Source organism: Taeniopygia guttata, chromosome 37 (genome assembly GCF_048771995.1).
Source record: "Taeniopygia guttata chromosome 37, bTaeGut7.mat, whole genome shotgun sequence".
Classification (NCBI taxonomy): domain Eukaryota; kingdom Metazoa; phylum Chordata; class Aves; order Passeriformes; family Estrildidae; genus Taeniopygia; species Taeniopygia guttata.
In genome coordinates, this window is record NC_133062.1 from 4,650,975 (window position 1) to 4,665,724 (window position 14,750).

A 14,750-nucleotide genomic window follows, 5' to 3' on the forward strand; every position below is an offset into this window, starting at 1 on the left:
CCTCACCCTGAGCTGTGAGGAATGCCCAGAGCCTACGGTGCATTTCTCCAGGGGATCGCTTTTGCCCTCTCCCCAGTAAGCTCACAGGCCTACACACACACACACTGGAGATGTCTGGGGCCATTCATCATTTCTCTGCTCTCAGCACCAAGGCAATGGACTCTGGCACTGCTCTGAGTTCAGGCCCGTGGCAACCATCCCTGGCCATGGGGCTCCATGGAGCTGCTCTCAGGAAGCTTCCCAAGAGCTGGGGAGTGCCCCAAAACTTCCTCAGGAATGTGAGACACCCCAGTAGCTCCTCATGAATGTAGACTATTCAAACACTCACTCAGTAATGGGCTCCCCCTATCTTAATCACCCCCAAACTTTGGCTGTCTCATTCCAGACCCCACCCCACCTCCCAAATGCCAACCTCTACCCATGCGACCCCTCCTGCACATCAAGACCCCTTCCCAAGCTGTACTTCCCCCATTTCACACCTCCCAATCCCCATCCCACCCATCCCGCCCCACCCAATGCTCATCTCACCCTCCTGATTTGCATCCCGCATTGCCCAATCCCCTTCCAACCCAATTTCACCCTGAGAGGCGGTGGAATCGAGTAATTTTGGGGTGCGATTCAGCAGTTTTTAGTGGCACTGAGTGGATTTGAGCTGACAGATCAGTCCCTCTCATCTTTTGGAGTGCCAAGAAATAAAGACAACTAAACCAAATAGCCCCCAAACTCCCCCATACCCTCACAGATATCTCCTGGAACTCAAGATTCCTCAAAACAGAAGTAAAATGTTAGGCTTTAGATGAATTTGATGAATTTGTTGATTTTAACCACAATTTTCTGTGTTTTGAAGGGAGGAAGATAAAAGATAATAAGAGGCAAAATAAAAGGAACAGCAGCCACTTCCCTCTGTGTATCACAGGGCATGTGGGTCACCAGGGCTCTGACCAGGGTGGGTCCTCTGATGGGGATGGAGCTGGAGCAGCGCACGAAGCTCTTCCTGCAGGCGGGGTTCTCGCAGGGCTTCCCTTACCGGTGCCTCCGCTGGTGCCGGGTAAAGAATGAGCGGTCTGAGAAGCTCTTCCCACACCAGGGACACTCGTAGGGCCTCTCCCCGGTGTGGATGCGCCGGTGGGTGACGAGGGTGGAGTTGTGCTTGAAGCCCTTCCCGCAGTCGGGGCAGCGGAAGGGCCTCTCCTGTCTGTGAATCCGCTGATGTACAAGGAGATGGGAGCTGGTGTGAAACCTCTTCCCACACCGGGGACACTCGTAGGGCCTCTCCCCAGTGTGGAACCTCTGGTGGACAATCAGGTCAGACCTGTGGCTGAAGCTGTTCCCACACTCCCCACACTCGTAAGGCCGTTCCCCAGTGTGGATCCTCTGGTGGCAGATCAGGTTGAAACTCTTCCTGAAGCTCTTCCCACACTCCGAGCACTCGTAGGGCCTCTCCCTGTCACGAGGCTGCTCCTGGACCACCAGCTCTGATCCCTGGCTGAAACTCTGTCCACCTTCCGGACCCAGGGTGGGTCTTTCCTCCTCAGGTCCTGGTGATCTGCGGGTGCAGCCCCTCCTCCTGTGGGATCTCTGGGGCTTTTCCTCCCTCTTTGATTCCTCAGCCATGGAGCCACTCAAAACAGCCTCTTCCACTATGTTCTTCTGGGGGGATTTGTCCTCCCTGCTCTCCATCCTCAGCTCCTACTCTGGGGGAGGAAGGACAAGGAGAGGATGGGATTTGTCTCCGTGCCAGAGGGAAGGGCAAGGAGATCCCCCCAGTGCGTCCCCGGCAGGAGGGCACCGGCAGCGGGGCTGTCCTGCAGCCGGGGGCTGTGCTGGGCTGGGAGATGGAGCAGGAGAGGGGGAAAGGGGCACTGACTTCCTCCTCACCTGTCTGGGTGTCCCAGGGCATCTTCCTCGCAGCTTCCTCCTCCATACAGCCAAAGTTTGGGAGTGGGAAATCCTGGTGTGGGGAAAAACAAGGTGTGAACACCTTGGGTTGGGGATTCCTCCTGCCCAAATCCATCTCCAGAAGTCTCCTGGTGTCCATAAAAAACTCCAAAAATCACGAGTGGATCAAAAAGAGCCACCAGGAGTGTCCCATTTCCATTCTCATTTCTCTGGGGTTCTGGTGTCCCCCCTCTCAGGGCTGCTGGGGATCCGCGAGGGTCCTGGGGATGCCCCTTCTCCAGGGTCCTGCTTAGGGATGCTGGGGGGGTTTTGCAGTACAAGGGTCCCCCTCTCCAGCCTCCCCCTGGTCCAGGCACTTGGGGCTCCCCCCTCTCCCCACCACCCTGTCCTGGTTTAGGGCAAATTTGGGAGAAAACACCCAAAGGGGATTTTCTAGAAAGCAGATTCAAGTGGTCTCTCCCCCAGCAAGTTCAGGAAAATATTTCCTTGGAGAAAAGTAGAAAAAACCTGTTTATTTAACAGGCAAAGCATTCACCAGCACAAAACATGAACAATATTAAACACTAAAACCTGTTGTTGCTCCAAAAGAGATGACAAACTCAGAAAGTCCCTCCGTGGGCTGCAGCTCGGCTCACTCAGGCTCTGATCAGTCCCTCCGTGGCCCAGGCCCAGCCCGGTGACCCACAGGTGTGAGCTGCTGGTGCTCTTCTGGTGTTCAGTCCAGAGCAGGTTTAAACAGCTCCAAAGAAAAAGAAAAAACACAGCCCAGGGAACTTCTCTGCCTCAGCGAGCTAAAAACTAACTAAAAGCAAAGGAGAGCTCTGTCCCGCTGTCTGTTGGCAGACAACTGATACCTCAGGTTTAAGTTTTTCTGTTCTGTTTCAGTGTGCAGCTTCTAGCTTTATATTAAGTGTTCCTGGGATCTTTTCACAGGGTGGTGAAGACAAAACAATCCTGTTCTAGCTGGAGAGTCAAGGACAATCTCTTCAAACTTCAGGCCCAAAGCACAAACTACAGGAAAAGCATAGGGCAGGCAAGCAAGGAGGATGAAAGTTCATAATTTGAAGCTATTAATTGGGCCGTTAAATCCTGTATGCAAACGGACTAAAACTTATAAAAATGTGAGCTCTCATGGCCAAGCCCTCTTTTGCTTCCATCTCGGAGGCATCCGGGCAGAGCCCGACCATGGCTCCGGTACTGCCGGGGTGTGGCCTTTGAAGGCACTTCAATAAATATCCTCTTTATTCCTCTTGGCTCCGTCTGGCCTCTGTCCCAGCTCCTTAAGGCATCTCAGCAGCCCAGGAGCCGGAATGTGGAGGGGTGAGAGCAGCTCCTGAAAACAAACTGCGCGCTTCTTCCTCCCCCTCTTCGCTCTCAGAACCAGCCCTGAAGGTGCAGAACTCATTTCGGGGCCAAACGGACCAATGGGGGTACGAGCATCGTGAGGTCACCCCAGGACAGGCCCTGCCAGGCTCAGGGGTCCCGTCCCCGCCTCATCTCCGGCTGCCGGGGGTCCCCCAGCTCCGCTATCGCCCCTTCCCCTCTGCCGCCCCGGGGGTCCCACGTTCCGCAGCCCCGGCTCTCACGGGGATCCCCAAAACCAATGTCCCGCCCTGTCAGCACCGGGCCAGCCCCGCGTGGTCCCCCCGGGACCCTCCGAGGGGCGATCACAGCTCCTCTCCCCCCGAAAAAGCTCCTCTTGGGGAGCCCGGAGGGATCCGGGAGCCGGCAGATGCTCTCCAGAAAAATCCTCCCGGAGACCCCTCGATAGAGCCGGGGCAAGCTCGGCCTCCCCCTGCCCTGCGGCTCGGGGCTGGGGCGATGCTGGCGGGGCAGGGGGTGCTGCAGCCCCGGCGTGCGGGCGGTGCGAGCGGCGGGATTCTCCCGCTCCTGCTCCCGCCGCTCCTCCTGTCCCTCCTCCTCCTCCCGCAGCCCCTCCGCTCCAGCCCGGAGCTCTCGGGCACTTAAGCCACAACAAGCATACCTTGTGAACAAAGGAATCACCCTTAAAACTACACTATTCCATATTCATATATCCTTCATGGTTATGCATACATTCTATTTAAAACAAGAAACTCTTGTCTGTTATATGCCAACTGTTTCCTTTAATCCCCATGGCAAGGCCTGAAGAAATTAGTTTCTTCTGACAAGAAAGCCATAAATTCCTCTTCTTTGGAAGATTTAGGAGTTCTGTGATGGTTACGTCAAAGCGAGTCTCTCATTCCTTAAAATAAAAAACAAAACACATAAGGAGTTTCTATTTTAACTACTAAAGCTTCATTTTAACTACAAAACTACATTTACCATGCTATTAAAATGTTAATACAGCACTACGAATCAAACTAACATAATACATACAGTAACTATGCGCAAAGAGCCATATATTATGCGTTTTTCGCATTGGGTGCCTCCTGGATTGCCCCCGGAAATAGCCCATCTCTGCACTGAGCCACGTTTTTTCATTTGTAAATTAGATCTTTCTTTCTCTGTCATCTGTGGTTTCTGTAGCCCCAGCTGCTGTTTCTGGCCTTTTAAAACTCTAAGAATCTTTTTGTAAAAGCACAAATGACTTGATGTATATTTTACATAAACACGAATTATTCCATAACATATATTACAATGGGGCTGCAGAGATCCCCCTGCAGGTCCGTGGGGATGCAGAGATCCCCCTGCAGGTCCGTGGGGATGCAGAGATCCCCCTGCAGCCCCTGGAGGAGCCAGGCTGGAGCTCGGGGATGCCTGAGAGGAGGCTGTGAGCCCGTGGGCAGAGGGGCCCCGCTGGAGCAGCCTGGCCTGGCAGGACCGAGCCCGTGGCACAGTGACCCACGCTGCAGCACTTGGAGGGGGCTGTGCCCCAGGGGATGGACTCGGCTCGGAGAAGTTCCTGGAGAAGTCTCGGAGAAGTTCCTGGAGAAGTCTCGGCTGGGAGAGAGCGCAGGGTGCAGCAGGGAACGACTCCTGTCCCTGAGCAGAGGGAGAAGCCGCGGGGGATGAGCTGAGCATGGCCCCATTCCCTGTCTCCTGCCCTGCCGGGGGAGGAGGTGCAGCTGGGAGCAGGGAGGCGTGGGGAAAGCTGCATTTAAGGCTCTGCACTGACTTCTCCTCATCCTGCTCTGAGTCTTTGGAGTTTTCTGCCAGAAATCTCTCCCCTCCCCCGCTCACCCACAGGGCTTTGGGCAGGTTTCCCTTTTTGGGGGAAATCAAAGCGAAGCACCGATGCACTAATGAGGGGCAGGAGAAGTGAGGCTCCCGGGCTTCCCGCAGAGCCGGAGGCACGGAAGGCGCAGGGCCGGGAAAGCCGTGGCGGGAGGTGCGGAGAAGTTTGTTTGTGTGGGCAGCTCAATCCCGCCTCGGGCCCGGGCCCGTCCCGGGGCTGTTCCTCATCTCCGGCTTTGCCCTCACGCAGCGCGGGGGGCCCTGAGAGCGCGGGGCGAGTCTGGGCCGTGCGCAGAGCCCGCCCCGAGCTCGCTGCCATTGGCCGCTGGTGCCGTCAGTCGTGGTTGCGGCGCGCTGATTGGTGGGAGCGGGGCGCAGCACGGCCCCGGCGGCGGGCTGAGGGCGGCCGTGGGCGGGCAGCGGCGCCATTGGCGCCGGGAGCGTCTGTGCGGGCCCGGGAGCGGCGGCAGCGGCCGGAGCGCGGTGAGGCGGCGTCGGCGGAGCTCGGAGGCGGCCCCGGCGCAGGTGGGAGCCGCGCTGGGTTCTGCGGGGGCTCGGGGCTGGCTGCGGGCGGAGAGGGCGGCAGGGGGCTGCGGCGGGTCGGTGGTGCCGTGTCCGGCCCGTGCTGGCCCCGGGCTGAGGGCGCGGCGGGAGCGGCTGCCCGCGGTCTCCTTCCCGCCGGGGCCTGGGCAGGAGCCGCTGCCGGAGCAGCGCTGGCTCGGCCCGGCTGCTGTGGGTAGGACAGAGGGGGCTGCCCCGCGGCCGGGAGCGTGCGGGGAAATTCCCGTCGCCGGAGGTTTCTGTGGCCGGAGGAGAGCGAGGAGTCCTGTAAAAGTGACTTTATTGCCGAGCAGGGGGAGAGGCCGTGGGGCATTTGCCGTGCGCTCTCTGCCATGGTTGTAGTCCGCAGCCTCCTTTTTATCCTCATTTTCCCGGCCGCATCTCCCTCTGCCTTTGCCCACGGGCTGAGGTCCTTGGAAGGTTCAGACTTCCCGATGCGCCTGCTGCCTGTCCTCGTTAATATGCACCCTCCTTTTGTATACCAGCCGATATTCATGGCTCTGTTAAGTCTTTGTTCTTCTCCTCGAAGTTTGAGAATGTAGCGGGACTTTGAGCAGCTGTGTGGGTCAATTTGTGACATTTATTGGAACTGAGGGTTTCTCCCGTAGCTTCCTTATCTACAAGTGCCTGGCTCTCTCGCCAGGCAGATTCACTCCTTGACTCTGTTTTGTTCTTCCCGGGTCCTCTTTGGTTTTGGGATTATTCTCGGTGCCCTCATTCCGTGTCCTTTTGTAGCCGTTTGTGGATCAGGAGGCCTGGCTGCCACCTGCATCCCCTGGCTCAGCTGCTGGATGAGCTGCACTGCCAAGGTGTGGAGCATGGTAAAAAGATGAGAGTTGCTGCAGCACAGAAGAGGAGAAGCAGCATTCGTTTAACCCCTGGTGTGCCGGGGAGCCACATAAGCGTGTCCCATTCCCATCCTTTCCATGTTTGGACCAATACATAAACTGCTCTCCTATTTCCTTTGTTATCTTTCTCAGCACTTTTCCCTTGTCATCTCTTTGCCAACAGCAGTTTGAGACATTCAGTTTTGCCCAAACTCCCTTTTTTTCTGCTCACAGATAATCTGATCCCATCCCCTGGTGAAATGTGTTCCTCATTTCAGCAACTTGATCAGCAGGAAGGTCAGGAGCTGGAGCTGTCTGGTTGGTTCTTATTCCGAGGACAGCTTGTAATCTAATGATGCCATTGAAATGATAAATGGGTTCTCTGCCTCCTGATATAAATTGGTTTGGGTTCCCAGGGGCTGGCCCATGGTGTTGTAGAATTTTTTCTGGTGGCCCTTCATCTTTTCCTCATTTTTGGGTGCTCCCTGCAGCCGGGGCTGCATCAATTGACCGCATTATTTTAATTACATAATCAAATACTTGAATTCCAACTGGTTTCCCTGAACTTGTTCTAGCAAAAGCCCCGGTGCTCTGATACACCCTGTACAGCACAGACAGTGGCAGCAGATGTTGGAGTGGGCAGAGGGATGATCCCCCCTTATTTTAGTGAAGTTTTCACAACATTCTCCATTTGCTGTTTCCCTTTGCAGCCTCAGCCATTTCTGTTTCAGAGTCAGATCCACACCATGGGCTCTGCCTTCAGCCGTGCAGATTCCATCTGTGCAAGCAGGCAGAGCTTGGGGTGAGGGGCAGAGGGAATCAGCCAATTCCTGCCCCAGGCCAGAAGAGCCAGGTACATTGTCCCCACTCTGCCCCTGCAGTGTTAATTTGCATTTCTAAAGCTCCTCTCCTGGGTGCCTGGAATGCAGCTGCTCTTCCAGAGCAGCTTCAGCAGCCTCACATGTGCCCCCCCCCAACCTGCTGTTTTTTCTTTTTTTTTTCTTTCAAATCTTCTATTTATTTTCTTTTGCTTCAAATCTTCTATTTATGAGTTAAAGGGTCACCTTTAAATCTCTTCTTGCTTCACAAAATGTTCCCTAAAGGTGAACGTCGAAAAACCCAGACCAAAATTTTTCTATCTCTAAGAGCCACACACAAACATACACAAAAAATTTCCAAGTCACTTAAATTTTTTCTACTTCTCCTCTAAGTAAAATCTCATTCTCTCATCCCTGACCCAAACCCAACCGGCAATATAGAAGTAGGAGTAATTTAAAAATACTCTAATGCTCTAAACTTAGCACTGAAACTGCAGGAAAAAGAAAAACTCCAACAATATGTTTAATGTTAGAGTCAAGGCATTCCTTGATTCTGGCCAGGATGTGCAACAGAAATCATTCCATCCCCACATAGCCCGGGTGTGCAGAGAAAATCGTTCCATGACACCTAAAGTATCAGTAAAATATATTGGAGTATATAATAAATAAAAGCTCCGTGGCTTTTACTAGATTTTTCCTAAACTTGATACAGTCAGAACCAGTCTATATCCACTGGTTTAATGTTCCAAAGTTTCAAGTTGTGCAGTGTCGGAACTCAAAATGTCCCTCAGACATTTTTAGAGGTTCCAGGCCTTGGTCAGAAGCATTTTAGACCCTGGCAAGCAGCTGGAAACAGCTGTGATTTTGAGTTTGAACCATGGAATGAATTACCAACTTTGAAGGTGGAACAAGCAGTCACAGAGGGTTAGATGGTATAGTAAAAGTAGTCACAAATTAGAGGGTAAAATTTTTTAGTATTGTACAGGGGGGTTTTAACACCTGTACAGGGGGGTTTTACTTTGTACAGGGGGGCCAGGAGTTCTAAGATGGAGGAAAGTGGGCCTGATCCTTTTCTTCCTCCTTCTTCTTCCTTACCTCCATGTTCTTGGTGATGTTGGCATTTTTCTATTGGTTTAGGCTGGGGACACACTGTTCGACGTAGATGATAGATATTGGCACATTATTGTAAATATAGTACACGTAATTTCTGGTATATAATGTTTGTACCATCCCACTGAGGGGCAGAGCCCCGCACACTGCCCTGCAGGACAGACCTGCGGCAGGGCAGCAGAACTTGTTATAGATAAGCAAAATTAAACAACCTTGAAACCAGCACAGACGAACTATGGCTTCTTCTTTGGCAACGGGGCAGAAAGACACAGACTTTCTACAATCTCGGAATCACCAATACCCACAGATTCCGACAGTGCAGTTTTTAGTATTTGGTTTCCTATTGGACCCGGACTTATTTGCTTCAGCTGTTAATGAGGTGGGAAGTGCTGGATTTCCTTCTCAGCCTTTTGCAGACCAGGTGTCTGCAGCCCTGGCAGTGTCTGGGGTAGGTGTTGGTTGCTGTTTGCTGCTGGGGTTGATGTTTTGCTGCTGGGTGTTATCTTTGTGGGTATCTTTTGGGCCATTCCCAGTGTGTAGAGGTGTTAAACTCATCTCCATTGAGTGGTGTAACATCCCTTAACAAAACCTTTAACAGTTCTTTCCCCAGGGCCAAGGCAAAGCAAGCCTGAGTAGAGAAATCAAAGGTTAACAATGTTAAAGTCTATGAGCTGGTGTATTTTCCATCAATGCCATGGCAGGCAGGGCAGTGTGTGAGTGTGAGTGAGAGCCAGAGTGGAATTGTCCCGTGCTCTGGCCCAGCAGCTGTGGCAGGGCAGGCCCAGAGAGCGCTGAAGCTGCAGCAGTGGCAGCAAGGGCTGTCCCCGGTGCTGGAGCTGCCAAAGGAGGGTGGCCAGGCCGAGGATTTCAGCAGAGGATGTGTGGGCAGGCCCAGGGCCTTGCCCCGCTGTGGAGCCCTGGCTGCTGCTGCGCTGCCTTCAGTGCAGGCTCAGTGGGGGCCTCCCATCCTCCTGCTGCAGGCGGGAAGTGCAAATCTCCGGGGCTGCAGAGACCTGGAGCCGAGGCTGAGGGGTCCCCCCGTGCTCAGCTGTGCTGGCGGCTGTTTCTGGCCTCGGGGCCACTTGGCACGGGCCACGCCACTTGGCCACCAGTGGTGCTGCTCTGCACTCCTTAGGCAGGAGCCGATGTCCTGCTGGGATGTTGGCAACAGCAAAGTGCCAAGGCAGGCTCTGTGCCAGCCCAGCTTCCTGGGGGAAAGATTGCACCAGAGACAGGATTCTGGCCACAGACTGCTTTAAATGTGCATCCCTTATCTCCACCCTGCACTAGGTGGAGAATTCCCAGGGTAAGGAATTCTCGAGATCAATTGCAAGGGGAAATAATTGAATATCTGCCCTGGGTCTGGCTCTTCTTCTTGCCCAAGCCAATGGCAAAAGCCGTACCCATGGCATCTTGGTTTCTATCCCCAGCTTCCAAAGGTGTTTCTTTCCATCCCCTTTCATTCTTTGTACCCAGCCTGAGCTCTGGGGGTGCCAGGGGTTCTGGAGGTCCCATTGTATTCCTAAAGCTGCCATAACCCCCTGGAGGATCTTTCCTGGAAAATGAGTTCTGCTGTCTGTGTCTGTTGCTTCCACAATACCTTTTATTGGAGTAATGTCTTTTAGAAATACCTTAATAAGTGATCCAGTGGCTGCTGAGCAATCAGAATTGCTTTTGCCCCCCTGTTAGGTGAGATGGTGTCACCAGAAGATATTGAAGCCTTCCTGCTCAGGGCATTTCAGTTCCAGGCTCTTACAAGCACACACAGCTGTGCCGGTTGAGCTGACCATGGGGGGTAACCTGGGCTTTGTCTGATTCCCTTTCCTCAATAACAGCGTGTCTTGGAACTCTTTTCCCTTCTGCTGCCCTTGAAGAGCCATCCACAAAGACATTTTCTGCCTCAGGCCAGGCAATGTCTCCTGAATCTCCCCCAGGCTGGGTCTGGAGCTGTGTCACTTGAATGCAGTGCTGGGTTTCTTCCCAGCCCCTCTGGGGGCTGTTCAAACAGGAGGCTGGGTTAAACCCTTCCCCTGTCCTCAGTTCTGAATCCTCCTGTGCCACTGAACAAGTTTCACACTGTAATAACCGAGCACTGCTCATCCATTGCGAGGCTCTTTTGGTTATCAAAGCTTGAACTTGATGGCAGACTGGAACAGTTGCAGATCCTGTTGTCATCAGGTTTTGGGCCTCGGTTCCCGTTGAAGCTGTGGCTGCACAATTCTGCAGACAATGAGGCCACTCTGGCCACTGGGTGAAACATTTTGGCCCAAGAATTCCTTTGGCATGGCCCTGTTGAACATTCACCTACAATTCCAATTTCTTTTCTGAGTCCGGAAGAGCCACAGCTGAGGCATCAATAGTTTTGGTTTTTCATTTTCTCAAGTTTTATTCACTTTCTCCTGTCCATACCACAGCATGGAGGCTGTCTGGGGTTACAAAGTCCTACAATGTTCTGGCTGGAACAGAGAATCCTCAATACAGTCTGTGTAATTCCCTAATAATTCTCAGAATTGTCTCTGCTCCTTTTTGGTCCTGGATAACGTTACTTCTGAGATTGCCCACACCTTCTCTTGGTCATTCAACTACGTAATTTCAGTCAAAATATGTCCCAAATATTTAACGTTTTTCTCCACCATTTGCACGTTTCCCCTAATACTCAAAAGTTGTTTTTTATCTAGAAAATTCAGCCATTTCATAGAGGCTTTTTCTACCACTTGTTCTTGTGCTCCTCATTGGAGCCATCTGATTCCCTGAGTGGCAGGGTAGGAGTGCTGTAGGGAGACATCCCTGGCTCCAAAAGCCCTGCCTTTAGCAGGGACTCCATACCAGGCTGTGAGCCCTTCCTTCCCTCCCCTGGAACAGGGTGTTGCTTTTAGCCCCCACTTGTCCTGGTTGCTTCCAAGTAATTTGGAGAGGCTCCACATCAAATTTTCCCTCTGGGGCTGCCCACACCTCTGGGTTCCCTTCAGCATAGGCCTTGCCAGACATTTGGCACAAAGGTACAGCAGCAATAGCCTCTGTATCACCTTTTACAATATTACAATGCCACCATCAACTTCCTTCCTAGTTAATAACAATCACAGTAGGAAGAAAAGAAATTGGTTTATTTCGAACCTATGCTCCACAGCTCCTAATAGTGATTGAACAAATGACACCAGCTCAGCTTTCCAATTTATTCCCTTAATAATGAAAACATTCCTTTACAATGTTCCCCCTCTTAGGTGTAAGATTCAGAGTGGATGGAGAGGCCCCTGTGTCCATCAGGAGAGGCCTCCTCTGGATGCAGACCCAGCCTGGATGTTCTCCAGGGCTGCAGTGTGGTGGGTCCCCGGTGGGATGGGAGCTCAGAGAGCCCTGACAATCCATGTCCATGCAGGGGTGGACTCGCTCCTCCTGAGGGTGCTGCTGTCTGTGCTTGCAGTGTCCTTGTGGGCTGCAGCTGGAGCCCTGACTCCTTCCCAGGGGCCGTTTGGGTGGGCTCTGCCCTGGCCAGGAGGGCAATGCCTCTGCCAGGTGCTTGTGGCCGAGGCCGTCCCCTGGGTGCTGGGGCCCCCTTGGGCCCTGGGGTTGGTCCCTCAGGGGCTGTGGGAACTCTGCCATGGCCTTTGCCTTCAGCTTGGCCTTTTGCTCATCCCTTCTTGCCTTCAGCTGCTGTGCCTTTGTGCCCAAGTGCTGCAGGGCCTTCTTCTGCCACTCCTGCAGCCCCGGTCACTGCCTGTGGGTGCTCATCCTCTGAGAGCTGCTGAGCTTTCTGCAAAATCTTTCCTTTCTGCAGGGACCCAAACCAAATCCTTCACAGAAAATCCTGATCCTTCATGTACCATCATGTCATGTTTTGATGCTGGCACAATGCCTGTGTCCCCATGGAAATCCAGCTTCCCAAATAAGTGCTGTGAGATGCAATAAGGAACAGAGCAGAGCAGGCCTAAGCTTAGAGATAAAGGAGAAAGAACTTTATTAAGCTACTACTATAATAAAAGATACACACTACATCCAGAATTAAAACCTTCCAAAACATTCCTCCTCCCTGCACCCAAACTCCAACAAATCACAGTGGGACACAACTTGGACCCTCAATCAGGTCATCACCTTTCAGATAATCAATACTCAGTCTATCAGGGGAGAGAGGAGTCTCTCTTGCACCACAGACCCCCAGGAAACACAATTGCCACCTCTCGTGTTTCCATGTCACTCATGGCACTGCCCAGAGAAAATGTGCCAGTGTGACACTCTCCTTGCCATGTCACAGTGCCCTCACCGCCGTGCATGGACAGACTGCTCATAGGGCTCCTTTAAGGATGCTTTGCCAAGGAACAAAAGAAACAACAGTTCAGTTTTCATTTTGGGACCACAGTGCCCCCCCCATTTTCCTCCTCCCCTGGGGCTGAGGGTGCAAACGGAGATCTTCTTCCTGAAGACAGAGGGCATCACCACACCCTCCTCAGCTTTCCTCTGTTCACTCCATTCCTGTGCTGGAATTTGCTGAAGCAGGTCTCTTGGCTCACCATTGCATCCCCCTAAAGATGCAGTCTCTGTTGCAGGAGAAATTGGCTCAGTCAATGGCTAACAAGAAGTCCAGCCAAAAGCCACTCCATCATCTCCCCCCCCAACCTGCTTTCCCTAACATCTCAGGTCCCAGAGTGTCTCTTTTCTCTTTCAAGTGGAGGAGGAGTAATATTTCACAAAGCTTTCATTTCCCAGGAAAGGGTTAAAAGTCTTGGACTCCCCTGACTGCTGAAATCTCAGCCCAGACCCCAACTCCCAGGGCTGGGCACCTTCCCCCCGCTTCTCCTTCTCCTCTGCCAGTGAATTTCCAGGTGCCTTCAGGCTCTCTGTCTGTTTCCCTCCGGTGGTGTGGGGGTGTGGGGAACAAAGACATCTCAGGTTTCCTCCCCCTGGCCTATCCCTCCCAGGCCGCAGGGCTTCCATTCCCCCACCCAGCCCTGGTGGGCGGGGGAGAGTCTGCACTCTCCAAAGAGACAGTTCTGCTGGGAGTTCTTGCTGTGAACCCTGTGTTCTCAGAGGCGTGCCCATGCCTTCAGTGGCCACTCCCGGTGCCAATATCCAAACCTGACCACTGATTGCTTTGAGACCGGCTGCCTGAGAAAATTCACTTCTATGTCCAACCATGAAAATCTGCGTTTCCAGAGGTTCCTTTGTTTTGCTCCTTGTGCTCAGGGTCCCCTGCCCAGCCCGGATGGCAGAGCCGGTGCCTGTCCTGCCGCAGTGTCCAAAGGCGGCCCCCCCGGCGGGCAGGGCCGGCAGCTCCCCGGGGCCGGGCAGCGGCCGGGGCGTCCCGCAGCCTCCTGGGGGCCGGGGGCCACTGCCGGCCCTGCCCGGGGCTGGTGGGCTCAGGCAGCGCCCGGCGCTGAGCCCCGGCTGCCCCACAGCCCCGGCCCGGCCCCGCAGCTCCCCACAGGCCCCCAGCCCTGCTCCCGGTCCCGCACCTCTGTGCCCGCTGCTGCCACTGCCCACCACAGAGAAACCCCTGACATCCTGACCTCCTGCTTTTCCTCTCCTGGAAACTGGGAATTCAAAGTATCAGCTGGCAAATTGTCAGGATAAGACCCTGCTGAAAAACATCCCAATCCTGAGTATTTTTCTGTTCCTCCTCTTTGCCATCATCCTTTTTCTTACCACATAGATTCCTCCTGCTGCTTCTTGCCTGAACCATATTGCTGCACACTCCCCTTCACCCGATCCCTTCCCAGGGCACCAACACCATCCATCCCCTGTTGTCCAAATCCCTTCTCCCCTTCCCTTATTGCCCTCCCTGGGTGTCCATGTCCTTAATTACCTCTGGGGGAATGTGCAAACTACCTCAGCATTCTCCCATGGGACCCTTCAGAGACATTTTGGGATCATCATCCCTTTGGCCAGGAGCCCTCCCTGGCTTTCCCTTTTCTCCCCTCCATGGGTGCCCTGCCATGTTCACTCCCCGAAGATCCCAGGGCACTCACTGATGAGATTTTCAGTGCTCTCTCCCTGCTGACTCTTCACAGACCCCCCTGATGTGTCACTCGTCTGTCTCCTGGTCACTCCCGGGTCCCCAATCAATCCCCGGTGCCGCCGCCAGCCAAGGGAACCGATCACCCAAAGTGGGTGAGGCACCTTCAGCTGCACTCCCTGCCCCAGGGTGTGCGGGATAATTGACATCACCAGAGGATTCTGTCCACAAAGCAGACAGAGGAGTCCTGTGAAACTAATTTCATTTCTAAAAATGGGAGAGGCCATGGGACATTCCCCATGGGATCTCTCATGCTGTTGGAGGACACAGCCTCCTTTTCATCCTAATTCTCCTGGCCACATCTCCCTCTGCTTTCCCCATTGGCTGAAGCACTTGAGAGCTACAGACTTCCCAATCCACCTACTACATACT

At 53.6% G+C, this 14,750-nt stretch overlaps 2 protein-coding genes across 2 annotated transcripts in view; one reads left to right on the top strand and one right to left on the bottom strand.

Moving 5' to 3' along the window:
• Positions 1-14,750, top strand: part of LOC140681563 (uncharacterized) — a 305,451-nt gene that overhangs the window by 97,212 nt on the left and 193,489 nt on the right. The window lies entirely within an intron of this gene.
• LOC140681562 (uncharacterized) overlaps positions 1-14,750 on the bottom strand; it is a 422,013-nt gene that overhangs the window by 23,868 nt on the left and 383,395 nt on the right. Inside the window, 1 exon segment of the mRNA XM_072921494.1 lies at positions 1,037-1,372. Coding sequence (XP_072777595.1) covers positions 1,037-1,372 — 336 coding nt within the window.